This window comes from Sitophilus oryzae, unplaced genomic scaffold (assembly GCF_002938485.1).
Source record: "Sitophilus oryzae breed Bouriz unplaced genomic scaffold, Soryzae_2.0 scaffold_2008_pilon_pilon, whole genome shotgun sequence".
Taxonomy (NCBI): domain Eukaryota; kingdom Metazoa; phylum Arthropoda; class Insecta; order Coleoptera; family Curculionidae; genus Sitophilus; species Sitophilus oryzae.
The window spans coordinates 1,958,333-1,973,787 of record NW_022146734.1 but is presented as its reverse complement, the minus strand read 5'-3'; the positions used below and the strand labels follow the sequence as shown (position 1 = coordinate 1,973,787).

Genomic DNA, 15,455 nt, shown 5'->3' with positions numbered 1-15,455 from the left:
ATAACTTCTTAAACTATTTCCTGATTTAACAGTTTGTTTGATTTCCTTTTAGTGTGGAACAGAAACTCAGTATGGGCCAAGGAATGTGTTACAATATTGCAGAAGCTCAAGCCATTATGGCTGAACTAAGAAATATCCAAAAATCTCTCTCCTCCGGCGAAAAAGAAAAGGCTGAATTAATGCAATCACTAGCAAAATTAAAGGATGATTTAACAAGATTGCAATTATCCGAAAGTTCTCCAGACGTATCCACTTTAAGTCTTCCACAAGAAAAACTCAGTACAGCTTCCCAAACAGATTTATCATGTGAATTAGTGCCTATCGGAACTAGATTAGCCGAAATGGCAAAAATGCGATTAGAATACGATGAAGCGCGAAAAAAAGTACAACGTATACAACAAAAGTTGGCCGATTTAGAAGAAAAGGTACAGCCCGGACAAGCCGAATCCGACAAAGACCGGCTACTGTTGTTCCAAGAAAAGGAGCAACTTTTGAGGGAACTACGCAGTATTACACCTCGAATGAGATCGAAAGAAGAAATGTGCGATATTCAACAAGAATGCCGAAGGTTAGAGCAGGATCTTAACAACGCCCTAGAAATGTCTAACAGAGCAATAGCAGATAGGTTAAGATTACACGAAGAAAAGCAATTATTGTTGCAACAACTCAGGGACGGATTAAAACAAATGACCCAATTAGAATCTCAATTGAAAACGCTATCTGCTAGTACGCTGTCTGTCAGCAGTAGTTCTAGTCTAGGCTCGCTCTCCACCACGAGTAGCAAAGGCTCGCTCAGTTCAGGTCTTAGTTTTACCGACATTTACGGTGGCCCTCAATGCGTAGGTGCTCCTAACGTAGAAAAACCTATAGATATGGCTGATTTACACAGAAGAGTCGAAAGGCTTCTGAAAACAGACAATACAATTCCTTCTCCGGTAAGATCACAACCCTCGTTATCACCGAGAAGTTCGCTGTCGTCAGTTTCTCCTCCAGTTTCACCCATGTACGAGAACTTACCCTGTTTCTTGCCGCCGCCAACCTACGAGCAAGTGGAGAAAGACAGGAAGTTGCAATCCACAGAGCAGAGACTCGACGAGAAACTGCTTGAACTGAAACTGTCCTCCAACACCAACAGCAACGAATATATAAACTATACTCCTCCGAGAGTGTCGATTCCGAGCCTAACGCCGCTCACGGATCTCCTCGAAGCTCAAGCCACTAACATGTCGCAAGGTTCGGGATTGGGAAGGCCGAGCCGATACTCGTACGAAAGCTCGGGAGATGCTCCGTTATCGCCGATTTCTGAAACGCCACCTCCTATGATAGACCAGGACGAGATGCTGCAAGGTGCGGCGTTATCCAGGACTTCTTCGTCGGGTACGAACACCAGGTCGGTGTCTGCGGCTGTCAGCGACGAGTCGGTGGCCGGGGACTCTGGGGTGTTCGAGGCGTCGAATAGAAGAAGAGCGTCGGGCGTGTTCGGCTCGAATATCGACACCGACACGGCACAAGTACAAATTAAGTTAAGATACGTGGTTGCTGATGGGGTGCTTAGCGTGACCATTGAGAAAGCGAGAAATTTGAGCGCCTTGATGATCGACGAAAATTCGCAAGTGTAAGTAATTTTTTTCTTTTTTAGTAAAATCACGGCCAGATTAATCTATAAATTAAAATGAACGGAATTTCTAATATAATGAAAATAGATTCTATTAATTCAAATTTACCAGTAGCGTTCGTATACTGAATGTTTCCTAAGTAGTCTAAAAAATTTCAGGGTGTGATTCCTCATATACCCTGCGGGTCATCCAATTTATGTGGTCTGGATTTTAATGCGTGTGACAGAGAATAATATAAATGACCAGTTGACAGACAGAGAGACAAAATCAAAAGCGGCATACAGTGTTGCCGGTTTTTTACTTTTGTAGGAAAATATAAGCTATTTTAAAAACTTTCATGCATACTACTGAAATGATGATTAATATACAGGGTGGTCCGAACTGTATTCCGGAAACTTCGGCAGCATATTCTGCAAATTAAAATAAGTAAAAAAGTTTGTATAAATGTATATCCTAAAATGCTTAGTTTCGGAGATACAGGGTGTAGAAGTTTCATTTTTATTTCGATAAACGAATTTCAAATAATTTCTGAAATAACGTCAATATTTGGATGAAAATTGGTATCTGGGAGTTTTTTGACATGAAATTTTTTATTTTAATGCCAATATGAATCCTACTTGTAGAGGGCGCCACCTGCATATTTTTTAACTGGTTTGAAAACTAATAACTTTTCGTCCGCGCCTGTATAAAACTAAAGAGTAAAAAAATATACATTTACGACGTTTTTCACGTAAGAAAGGTCTCTTGGTAAAAATCGCTACGACTAATGGTTCTCGAGATATTTCGAATCTAAATTATCAATACCTGTCATCATTGACATAAATTAAACACGTTGACTAAATAGTTATTAGACTGAAATCATAAATTTGAAATGTTTTTGTGCTAAAAGTTCAACAGAAACTATTTTATCATAATTTTTTGCAGAAAAATTTATGATCAATTTAAAAAAATAAAAATTTCCCAAAAATGTATTATTTCAGTGAAATAACTATCTACTCAACGTGTTTATTTTTCGGCAATAATGACATGTATTGACTATTTCCATTTGAAATATCTTAAGAACGGTTGTTCGGAGCGATTTTTACAAAGAGGTATTTTTTACGTAAAAAGTCACAGAGATGTATATTTTTTTCGCTCGGCAGTTTTATACAGGTACGGACAAAAAGTTATTACGCTTTAAAACAGTTAAAACACATGTAGGTGGCGCCCTCTACTAGTAGGAATCATATTGACATCAAAATCAAATTCCTCATGTCAAAAAACTCCCAGACACCAATTTTCAACGAAATATTGACGTTATTTCAGAAATTATTTGGAAAAAATCGAAATAAAAATGAAACTTCTACACCCTGTATCTCCGAAACTAAGCATTTTAGGATATACATTTATACAAACTTTTTTACTTATTTTAATCTGCAGAATATGCTGCCGAAGTTTTCGGACCACCCTGTATATATAAACTAAATATAATATATTACAGCTGTAGTAAAATGAGTAACTACTAGTGAAAAATAAAGTTCCAACCTAATTCCAACTAAATACAACATTTTTCGTAAACGCCTACTTGTTCGGTTTGAAATTTTGATGCAAAATCCGGCATTACCGCATAGAAGAAATGTGTCGGCCCAATTTTTATCTCTTTTTAATACATTTGAATTTGTATTAAGCTGTCTACATCACTGTCTTACACGTTAAAATCCACACCGCACAGTTTCGATGACCAAATCGGTATATTTTAAGAGAAAAATGTTTATATAAAAGTGGGGCCTAAAGTACTTTGAGTTTTTAATCTAATTTCTCGCAATATGCCGGCAACTACTTTAGATATTTTCTTCAATTTTGGTATGTGTAAATAGATGTGTGTAAATAGATGGTGCCCCACTGCTTATTTCGAGAATTTTTTTTCTTGATTGTCCATCCACAACAATTAAATTCATTTTTCTTTATTTTTAAAACCCTGTAAATCAAAAAGGAAGTACTTTAGACCCCATGTTCATATAAACTTTTTTTCTTAGAAATGAAAAATTGAAAAGTATGAAAAATCACAATCTAATTTTGTTTAGATTACTTAAGAAACGCCCTGTAAATAATTACCTAATTATCTTTACCTGTTTACAAATTAAATTTAAACCATAAATATAGTCTGTGAAACGAATAACTTTGAATTTGACAGTTCCCGCGGGCTTTTCTAGTGTTAATTTTATTAGGTTAGCAACTTGCGGCCATGCTGATGCAATGCCGTCTCTAATAGAGCAGCCTCGGAGCGAGATTTATGACGTCACGCTAACATAATTATTCCTTATAATTGACTGTGGCTGAAATCGTACTCCATAGTCAACGTAGATAGTTTTAGTGTTAAGAATAATAATTAATTTTAAAAAATATGTGGTCATCTTTTGACAAGTGTATATTAGTTTATTAATTGCAGTAAACATTATGTGGTGTGTGGTGTGAATATTTTATATGCAATTTTTTGGATTATATTCGACACTATTTTTTTTATATGACACAACACTGATGAAATCTATAATGTTAGCGGAAACGTTTTTTTTTAAACCAAAAAAGATAATGAAAAACCAAATGAAAACTTAATCAGCGTTTTTCCCGAACCTAAATCCCAAGAAAATCAAAAATTTTAGAATAATTTTACATTATAAAATGACAGCGATCTTAATTTCATAGCCATCGCTAACGCATTTTTTCTATGATATTGTATTATTTTCAAATATAATTTTTCGAACATTGATACTTGCAAAATATATGTATATATAAATTTTGTGAATGCAAATAATAATACATCACTATTAGTATATATTGAATGTTTTTTGTTAAATTAGATCGATTTTCAAACCCCAAAATTTAAAATATATTTTACATTTTACCCATTATCTTATGTACCTATTCATTATTTGTATATTGTAAAACATTTGTTGCATTTGTATGGTTCAGTTTATTTGCCAACGTATTTATTACTATAAATAGGTATATATATTATATTTATTAACTGTATATTATGTATATTTCATGTAAACTATATCATTTTTAAAATACAAACCAGAAATACGAGGAATAATTATGTTTTCCATGTATTCTACAACATGTTTATTAATCCGTATCTAATTAGCGTGACGTCATAAATCTCGCTCCGAGGCTGTTCTATTAGAGACGGCATTGGTCTGATATTTAGAAATGTCAAAAGCTGATGACATTTTACTTTTGACAATTATGCCATTTCGTGTTGATTTTTACAAGAACTGTCACTTGTTTTATTATTTTCCTTTTCTATTTCACGAAAGTAAAAAGAGTTACCTATCTGATTCGTTCAGGCACTCAATTTAAAGAATATCAGTAACTTTTTTGATAGAGGGATTTTATATTTGCCATGTTGGTAAAAAATAACGGTCAAAATTCAAAGTTATTCATTTTATAGACTATACAATTTTGTAGTACAAGATGTAAATTTGTAAAATTCCATGTTTTTTCCTCAACTTTACTCACAATGCTATAATTGATAAAATCAAATCACAGGGAAAGCTTCTAGTGGGTACACTGGTTTTTTATCCGTCTTACCTGACAGGTGAATTGTTATATGTAGACGGCACTTTAAACCTTACTTCTTTTAATTTTATACTTATAATTTATTTTCTGTCTAATAATCGAATTATTTATTTCAGGTATATAAAAGCAGCTTTGTTACCTTCCAACCCACCCCAGACCTGTTGTACGAAACTAGTGAGCGATTTAAAGAAAGCAAATTTCGGGGATACATTCAACATTCCACTTGTAGCCAACAAAATATTTACCAAAACGTTGCAGGTAAATGTTTGGAGTAAGCTGGACAGTCAACTAGAGATGTGCGTGGTGAGTAATGTCAATTTATAAATTATTCAGGAGATATGGCAACAATATTTTGACAACTGACAGTTAAACTGTCATAATAAGCGTTTATGCAGTATTTTGATATTTTGAAAAAGCTATTTGTCCTGCCTTCCGTGGATATTTTTTTCGGTTCATTTTAACCCATAAATTCCATAGGTTAGTTTTTTTGGCTCACCCTAATGTATAATTTAACCAAAATTATCAAATTACTTGACTCAAATTTGACAAAAGGGAAAATACAGAAATAAAAAGTTAGGTTGTCATAACCGGACTTTGTCATATCTTCCTATTATTACTTGAGTAAATTATATAGCAATTTTTAAATTAATATTCTCTTTTTTTTATTAAAGGGTTGCATCCAAATAAGCTTAGCTGACTTCAATGTCCATAATCCGTCACAAAAATGGTACAACATTCTCTGTCTCCAGGAGGAAGCCCAATCGTCTACGGCTTCCTTCAGCAAACAGACGCTCGACGCGTTATCTTCGCGTGACCGACAAGAAGATACGTCCTACAAACAAGTAGGAAAAGAAGAGAGTTCGGACGATTCCACGATTATCTCCTCCCAAACGAGTACACTAACCAGAAACCAGGAAACTGTAGTTCCTCCTGTAGTAAACTTGAACTTTGAGGAACTATATAATTGTCTGAAAAACACCGCGGAATATGATAGCGCCGATAATTCCGATGAAGAAGACGAAGATATAGATGAGGAAGAAGAGGAAGATGAAGCTCTACAGTTCCGTCCTAACGAAAAATTAGACGTGGTTCATGAGCATTCTGATGACGAGGATAAATACTCCGATAAACAGACCAATACCGAATGTGCCTTTTATCCAGAACAAGCCAAACATATGAAACTGGTAGCTCAGGGAAGTGTTGAAGACAGGGGTGCTATAAAACGCAGTCAAACTTTCACGCCAAGTGCTCAAGTGTCCAAACAAGAATACATCTGTAAACTGAACAGGAGCGACAGTGATAGCGCGATGCCTCTGTATAGAAGAGGAAGCAAACCCTTCGAACGGTACGCAGTGGAAAGGCGGTCTTTAAGATTCCGCAGGCCTTCAATGGCCCAACTGACGACCAGCAAGTCTCACTCTCACATCCCGCAAACGCCCAGAACCTCGATCGACCTGGAACTGGATCTGCAGGCGCAGCACACGCGTTTGGACATGCTCGGTTCCGAATTGTTACGATTGAGGGAGTTGAAACAAAGGCTGGAACTGGCCAAAGAGCAGGGAGATTCGGAATTAGCCGCGTACCTTCTCGAGAATCAGCAGTTCCAGAACTTGATGGCTCAGGCTGAGAAAACGACGAGAACACCAGAAGAGAAGAAGGTCGAGAAAATGCTTAGGAAAGTGTCGAAGGAGATTTATAAATTGAGGAAAACGAAAGCGGGGAATGGGAAACCTGATGTTATTTCTTTTAAGTAAGTCTGAATTTTATTTTATTTGAGATATGACAACTATATGCGGTATTCCTAGATCATATAATATACTTACTTGGATAAGTAAATATTGTTATCGGGATACTGTCTTAAACATATCAACGACGTACTATTTCCTTATTTCTTTTTTGCACACTGAACTTGAAATACTACCATATCTATCATTGTCAGGAACTATTGTTAATTCGCCAAATTTGAATATGAATTTTAAAAACTTATTAGATGTATGTATATGAAATTATAATAAATAAAATATAAATAGACTTAAAATTAACTTATAACTGATCACACTGGCATCCTTTGCCATATCAAAGTTTGAAAATAAAAAAAAATGTTGTAGGCAATAAAAATAAGGTTATGAGTTTTATGAAAGATATACCTATGTAGGAAAACGATTATAATATACCCGAGGCCTACGTGAATTTTATGGCCGCAATATTGGACAATGTGACGTCACAAGATGAGGGTCATATTCGATTCGGATCCCGCCAGATAAGTATTATTTTAGTAACAAATAAAGTACAACTGGAGCTTTCTATAAAAATAATTTATTGAAAAAATAAATTAGAAATTGTATGCAAATGGTTAAAGGTTAGAAAAACATTTTTATTACATTAGTACTATAAATTTATACCTAATCTACTGACGGTTTTTTTATTATTTTAAAAATGTGAGTAATTTCTTGTTTGACAGAGAATATATACGGTTGACAGACAGAGAGACAAAATAAAAAGCGGTATACAGTGTTGCCGGTTTTTACGTTTGTGGGAAAATGTGTGTAGAAGAATATAAATTATTTTAAAAACTTTCATGTACACTACTGAAATAAAGATAATATATCTAAGCTAAATATTATAATTCATTACAGCTGTAGTAAAATGAGTAACTAATTGTGAAAAATAAAGTTCCAACCCTAGATGTAACATTTTTTTGGAAACGCCTACTCGTGCGTTTTGAAATTTTGATGTAAAATCCGGCAATACCGCATAAAAAAATATATCAACCTAACTTTTTTCTCTCTTTAATACATTTTGATTTGTCATTAAGCTGCCACATCACTGTCTTACACATTAAAATCCAGTCCACATTTCTAAAATGATCAGGTCGGTATCACAGTTTAAAGAATATAAATATATCAGTTGGCCCACTCTAAGGAATTCTATTGTTATTTTGACTTCAAAGGCGGCCCGTGACCCTTCGAGGTGACAAAAAATTTGTACGTTTACCGGGTGCAGCGGACGTGCTATTTTATCAGCCAGAACGCTGGCCGTATACGAGGGATCAACTAAAAATACTAAGGAATTTTAATATAGCAAGTAGAAAAATAAAAATACAGTACTAGTTTTATTGATTAACAGTTTTAGGCGTCTTTAATAATTATTGATCAATATTTATTAGTATTTAGTATTAAATATACATTAATATTAAAATATTAGATATATTATTCTATCCTAATTCTTTATAATATGGAATTGTCAATAGGGTAATTATTATTAATAATTATTATGGAAACCCCATATAAAAAATGTATACTAACTAAATATAATAAGTTAATTTTTTTAATATATATACTAATAATTTGCATATTTCTTAAATTATAGCATGTTTTGCTTTATAGATGTTTGCATTTTACTTTAATTACCTACCCGGAAAGCCCAAATTTTATCGTAAGGTAATAAAGTACCTTTGCATACAACTTGTGTTGCCATTGTCCATTTTTTTGGATTTTTTTCTAAATTTTATGATTATCATGAACAGTAATTATGACTGTTAGTAGTTAATTGTGTAATAAATTTTACTGTTCGATAAAATTTAGTAAAAACTGAAAAAAAATTGACTATTGCAAGACAAGTTGTATCCAAGTACTTTTTATTACCTTTTAATAAAAAGGTAGATAATTCAAGTTAAATGCAAACAGCTAAAAAGCAAAACATGCTATAACTTAAGAAATATGCAAATATAATTTATTACACTATTTACTAATTGAAGAGCACACGGGAAAAATAATGAAAGTACCAAAAAGCTACACCTTTTGGTACCTAAATAAACGGGAATATCGATAACGGCCACATAGAAAACGGGCATTTAAAAATGGGAAAAACGATATAATCTCGGATATAAAAGTCCATGCGTAATTTCAATTAAAAAAAAAAACGGTTTCCTGAACATTTATCATTTCTGGATACTCATCGTTTTTCCCATGTGCTCGTCAATTGTTATATTTACTGTTACATAAAATTTAGTAAAAACTCTAAAAAACTTGTCAATAGCAGAAGAAGTTGTATGCACGTATTTTTATTACCTGACGATAAAATTTGGACTTTCCAGGTAGGTAGTTTGTTAAATACAAACATCTAAAAAGTAGAACATGCTATTTAAAAAAATGCAAATATCTTAAATAATAATTTAATATGCACTTTGCAAACCGGTAAATACTGCAAAATCCAAAACATAATAGTAAAGTATCTATTACTGCTCTATAATATCTACTAAAATAATAAACTAATTGTTAAAAATAAATATTTTGTGCATATTTCGAGTAAAATATTTTTTTAATTTATATGTATATTTTTAAAACCATTTTTTCACAGTTAGGTTTCCATAATTATAATATACTTAATATGTCTAATACTTTAATTATTACATATCGTGGGCGTACAAGGAAAACCACGTAAGTCCAAAAACTAAAAAGGTGAGAAAAAGTGATTTTAATGTTTGAAGTGATCTGTAAAATCCAATTTTATTTTTTGACTGCACTAAAAGAAATCGTTTGACATTAGGGTTATTTAGGGCTATTTTAGGCTAAATTAAAATACAGGGGTTTTAAGAACAAATTGTTTATTGACATTTTTTTGAACAAAACAACTAAAACACCATTTTTGGTTCACCCTATGCGTCGGACCGAAAACAAAACTAAAATAAACTTGGAACGCTGTGTACACGTCGAGCAACGGATGTAGACTGACCCAAGTCTACAAGACAGGCAGGGAGCGGCGGGAGGAATTTTGATACGGGCGAAGAGTGGGTCAACTGATATATTTATATTCTTTAAACTGTGTCGGTATGCTCTAGGGCAATATGTATTTATTTATTTGTTCAAAAAATAGAATAAAATGTTAGTTTAAAATGCCGTTTAGACTTTTAGATAATTTGCGCAAACTCTACCAATAAATTATAAAGTCGTAATTGTTAATTTGTACAGTTCAGAAATTTGGCTTGAGTAAAATGTGTCTCGTCTCGATTTTTAACTGAGCGTTACCACGGTTTTAGAAATTTTGAAATTTGTTGGCTAAGATTTAATGTTAAAGTAGGTTGTTTAAATAAAAACTGTCAGACACAAAAGCACAAACTAACTGAATATGTAAACGAAAAAATAGGTATGCTCCAATTTTGTACAGTTTGGCTTGCACAAACCAGTTCGCAAAAATTATCTGTGAGTCTCGGCCCTTCAGATATACTCTTTTCTTATACTAAGGGTCGGCATTTCTGGTCTTGGGTGCCGGTTTTCGTGTGTACGAAGAGTACGGTCAGCACGCTTAGTAAAATAAGATGTACTGAATAAAGACAGAAGGCGAGTATTTTCCCAAGCGCATGGAATCTAGCATCAGATTAAGTAGTTATGTAATAAATACTCCGTATTTTTGCTCACTCCGACTTACTAGATTGCCATAACGACTAACGATAAAGTTTTGCTTGCCAGTGGGGTATTATAAACAATTATGGTATATATTTGGATTTATTAATTAAAATTTAATACATATATTCTTATCGGAAAATTATGAATAGTGTTGCTCTTCTGATTCACTTGTTTTAAATAATAGGGTAGGGAATCCAGAATTACTACAAGGCCTTTCTTAATATATCTTTCTATTTTATGGGCAAAATCTATATTCCATTGCTTTTTTTTTCAGGGAAAAAATGGCATTTTTTACAAGAACACAGACAAACGTACCTTTTCTTTCTGAGGAAGGATGTCCCGAGTATGAAGGAAAATCGAGCACAAGTCAGGAACAACAACAAACTAATAATGAGAGGAATAATGAGACGAGTCCTGATAGTAGCAATGATAGTACAGGTGAAACAAATAATCCGCCATATAAGTATATTGTAGATAGAATAATGGGGGTAGAGGTATAAGACATAAATAGTCCAAATTTAATAGTATGTATTCTTTAAACGTCTCCTTAAAATATTATTTATTTGTTTTATTCCTTTTTTTTTTTCAAATAAGATAAGAATGTGAACTTTAGATTTTTCTTCTTTTTGCTAGTTGTATACCTAATACTCAAATTTAAGAAACATAGTTATTAGACACGTTAGGTTACTACAAAAATAAGTTTGAATAAGACTGGCAATACTAATAGACATAGGATGATGCTACAGATATATGATATACAACTAGCAATTTTATATTAATTTTAATGAAGTGCGTATGTTTGTAAACCTAAAAATATTTCTTTATTAAAGTATTAGGTTTGTCATATTATTATTTATCTGGTATTAATTTTAGGGATCGTTATTTTAATGTTTAAATATACATTAACAATATGATTCCTAAGTCATGTGATGTAAAAGTCGATTTTTTGACTATAGAGAAAATCAAAATTAAGTTTAATTTTATTTTTAACAAATTAACAATAATTAAATGTGATCCATAAAGTTTGCAGATCTGATACGTTTTTCGATTGTTAATACTCAATCTTGCAACTAATTTTAAAAATTCGTCTAGATTGGAATATATTACTTTGTACTTCTAATTTATCTAGAAGATATGATAATCATGTGCTTTATACTGTTGCAATATAGGTGTGTATCACTTTTATGTTATTTTAGTACAATCTCTTTTTTTTACTTTGTTACCATATCTTTTTTTAAATAACGATACACAAAACATTGTTCTCTAGAAGCTGTAACAGTCCTTCTACTGAATGATAACTGTCATTTTAAGAAGCCATAGTTTTTTACTGTCGAATGTAAATCTGTCTGGTTCATCTAAAGTCATACTGTATTAATATCTAACAAATGTCAACATATAAAGTGGACAAATCTTGATCTATTTCAATATTAACTTTGTGTGAAAAGCAAAAATTGGATGTAAATATTTATCAGATAAGATAAATTGAAAATACGAAGACACAAAAATATATTAACTTTCTGATGACATTATTTACTTATATGAAAGTTTTTTAAAGTTTATTTTTTCTGGTTTATATTAATTAGTTTAAAAATAATTAATATTTTGAGTCTTTTGTAACAAACAGACAACAACGAAGAGTTAAGACAACAATATATGGTATTACGGGAGGATTTATTTTGAGATCTGATATTAAGCGAACGCTCTTACACACCGGATTTCGAAAAGGAAGCGTCTCAAACTCCAAGCGAATCTCCCTTCACTCTACCTTCATATGTAAATAATAGTATGAATCACATTGACTCCGCGTCCACCGCCAAGGAAGCCTTAGGAAGTGAAGTTCGAGACGCTTCCGCTTCGAGTTTGAAACGACCCGTGTGTGCACGGTCTTAGTGTTATAATAAGCGTTTATGCGGCAATAACGTTACATCATACAATATTTGCGTAGAGAAGACGCCATGCGGTATTTTGACATTTCTAAAATGTAATTGAGATAATAAATACATTAAAAAAAGTATATTTTTTTGAATATTACAATCAATTATAGGAAATAAGCATAGTTCAATTTATTATGCATGCTCTTATTGGAAAATTATGAATACAATTATTCACTTACTTGAAATAATACGGGAGGGAAACCAGAATTAGTACTTCAAGATCTTAGTATAATTCAAGTAAAACACTATCAAATTTCTTGACCAAAAACCAACAAAATATAAAATATAAAGTTAATCTAAGATCGATTTTACAGATTGTCATACTTCAAAAATCAATCTACGCTAATTTGTGGTGCCAAAACTCTATTTTCTACAAATGTAAATGTCAAAATAATGTCTGTCTTAATAGCGGAATTGTGGCAGTATTGGACTTTCCCATATCTTTCTAATATCTAGTAACAATTCCTAAGGACCGTTTGACACGGGATAATATTCCAGACTAAATTGTATACAATTTGTTGCGCGCGCACTTTTAGGCAAATTGCATGCAATAAAATAGAACATGTTCTAAATTCTTGCATGCAATTAGCTGAACATGCGCAATACATAATTTCATTTCTCTGCTTTTGTAAGGTTATGTTTATGTTATATTTGTTTGTTATGTTAATTGTTTTCAAATGATATTTTATCCATTCTTAGAAAGTTTTTGTATGATAACGGATCTTTATGAAGCAACTCTTCATTTAACATTGTCAAAATGCCTTTAACTTTGGCTCTTCTGCCAATCCATTTCCTCTGCCAGTTTTTCTTTCTACGCATATTTTCACGATTCCGCCTTCTTTTTTTTAGTATTAATATTAACGAAATTACACCAACTGCACCGGCTACTAATATCAACTTTTCTTTTTTCTATAGTTATAGTATAGTTTATTTTCTTTTGTATTCAACAATCAACAACAGCAAGAAATTAATAACGTCAATAAATCCAGCTCTTTTCTGCGCATGTACTTGTACTAAATTTACTATCTGTAATCATGTATTGTGACATACATACATATTTCTTGTATACAATATTTTATAAAATATAACCCAAACTACTTTTCAGTTCTTAAATTTAAGTCCCGTGTCAAACGGACCTAACTCGTAAAATATGACATCCAAATTTTGTACTTACCATAGAGTTATTCTGCTAAAGTAATGGAAGATATTTATATCATAGATTAGGTATCCTATAAGTATACAGATAAAAATCTTGTCCCTAATTTGTGGTACGAAAATTGTTTTTTATGACGATGTTCAAACGAGTCAAATTTCCTGTGCGCAAAAATAAACTCGCGTAAAATAACAATAAACAGCGTAATAGAGAGATATCGCTAAACCGAATAGCGTTCATGGACGTTAATAAGGTCAGGTGTTATTTCCTTTACGTGAGGTGGTATTAACTCTCTTCATTTATAGTTATCGGATCGGAAAGAATTCTGATCGCGTCGCGTCCGCTATTTAAACTTAACCTAACTTTGAAATTGTTTTGTTTACTAGGTATTTTAAAACTAAAGGGCTAAAGTGCTTATTTCCAGTGCTTTATAGTTCAACGTCTGCCAATGGGTTTAGGACAACAAGCAACAAATTCTCTTAGAAGGGCTAAGTCGTCATCTGCTGTAAACCTAAGACTCTTTATAGGTTCTTTAGTATTGGAAGAGGTGGAATCCATATTTTGGGCCATATTTATTTAATTAAAACTAATCCAAGCTACTTAAATATCAAATTACCTAATAAAACTAAAGCAATAATTCAAAACAATTCAAATACCCGCACATGCCCATTTAAGCAATTTGTAAACGTTATCAGAGGTTATTTAGAAAGAGCGCTTGGTGTAATTGATCCGCAAATTACGTCAGGCGGTAACGTTATTAGCGGGTGTTGCGTTGACTCGCGCATATTCTAACCATCATAAGGTACGCGTAAATACTGGATGACGCTATTCGGTTTTCCGATATCTCTCTAATAACTGTGCCGGTCAGGCGCTGTGCACAATTTTAGAGGCCATAAGTGGGCGTGCTATGTGCGCAAACTAGTCACCTAACTAGTGCCCGATTCCGAAAATTGGAACCACGAAAAACAATAAAGAAAAAACAAAGATTATAATCTGTATAATCTGTGTTTATATTTTGTTTGTTATAACTCATCAAGATTTATTCACTTTACAGTCTTTACACAAGAGATTGCCTGGGATTTCTTGTAAAAAATCAATGTTACAAAACAAATACAAGTGGATTTCAGGTGAACTAATTTTTTTTATTTACATAAGTCAGTAAAAGACCCTATATATTCGCTCAACTATATTAGTTGGGCATATTTTTTTATTTAGCTTCCTTTTATGGTTATTCGTGATTTTTTATATTTTATGTATATATTATGTAAATATTTAGAGTAGTTCTAAAATGTAATATAAAAATCATTAAATGTTTTTAAAACGCAAATATACATTCTAAATTGAAAATTGTATTCTAATTAAATATTTAATAAAATATGTTTTTAGGAAATTATCTCTTATTTGTTTCATCTTAACCTATTGAGCTGACGAGATATTTAGAGAACATATTTTAGGCAAGCTAGAATAACTAAAAATGTATACTTTATTAACAGAATCCTAAGTCTGGCTGGAGGGTTGGGGGTATTTCGCTACTGCGCAACCCATAACATTTGCAAAAAAATAAATCCAAAAAACATTCTTTAGGCAAATTGAAATTTGTTTACTCTTAAATTTTAGCATCTATTTAAACTAGAAATAAGTGTGAAAGACTTTTTTTTCGGGTTTAAAGTGTAACCAGACCATTCCAAATATGTCTAATTATTATACCTGGAAAACATACTTTAGGCATTCTAAAATTTTTACAGCGTGTTTATTAGATGATATTAAAAAATATGTGTTAATTGCCAGA

At 32.4% G+C, this 15,455-nt stretch overlaps 1 protein-coding gene across 2 annotated transcripts in view; it reads left to right on the top strand.

Moving 5' to 3' along the window:
* The window catches only part of LOC115884033 (protein kibra), a 100,629-nt gene extending 86,881 nt beyond the window's left edge, over nt 1-13,748 (top strand). For both annotated transcript variants that reach the window (XM_030902472.1, XM_030902473.1), the window contains 4 exons: nt 53-1,615; nt 5,291-5,477; nt 5,846-6,924; nt 10,854-13,748. In XM_030902472.1, the coding sequence (XP_030758332.1) occupies nt 53-1,615; nt 5,291-5,477; nt 5,846-6,924; nt 10,854-11,079 (3,055 nt within the window). In that variant the 3' untranslated portion in view covers nt 11,080-13,748. The remainder of the gene's footprint in view (nt 1-52; nt 1,616-5,290; nt 5,478-5,845; nt 6,925-10,853) is intronic.
* The last annotated feature ends 1,707 nt before the right edge of the window (nt 13,749-15,455 follow it).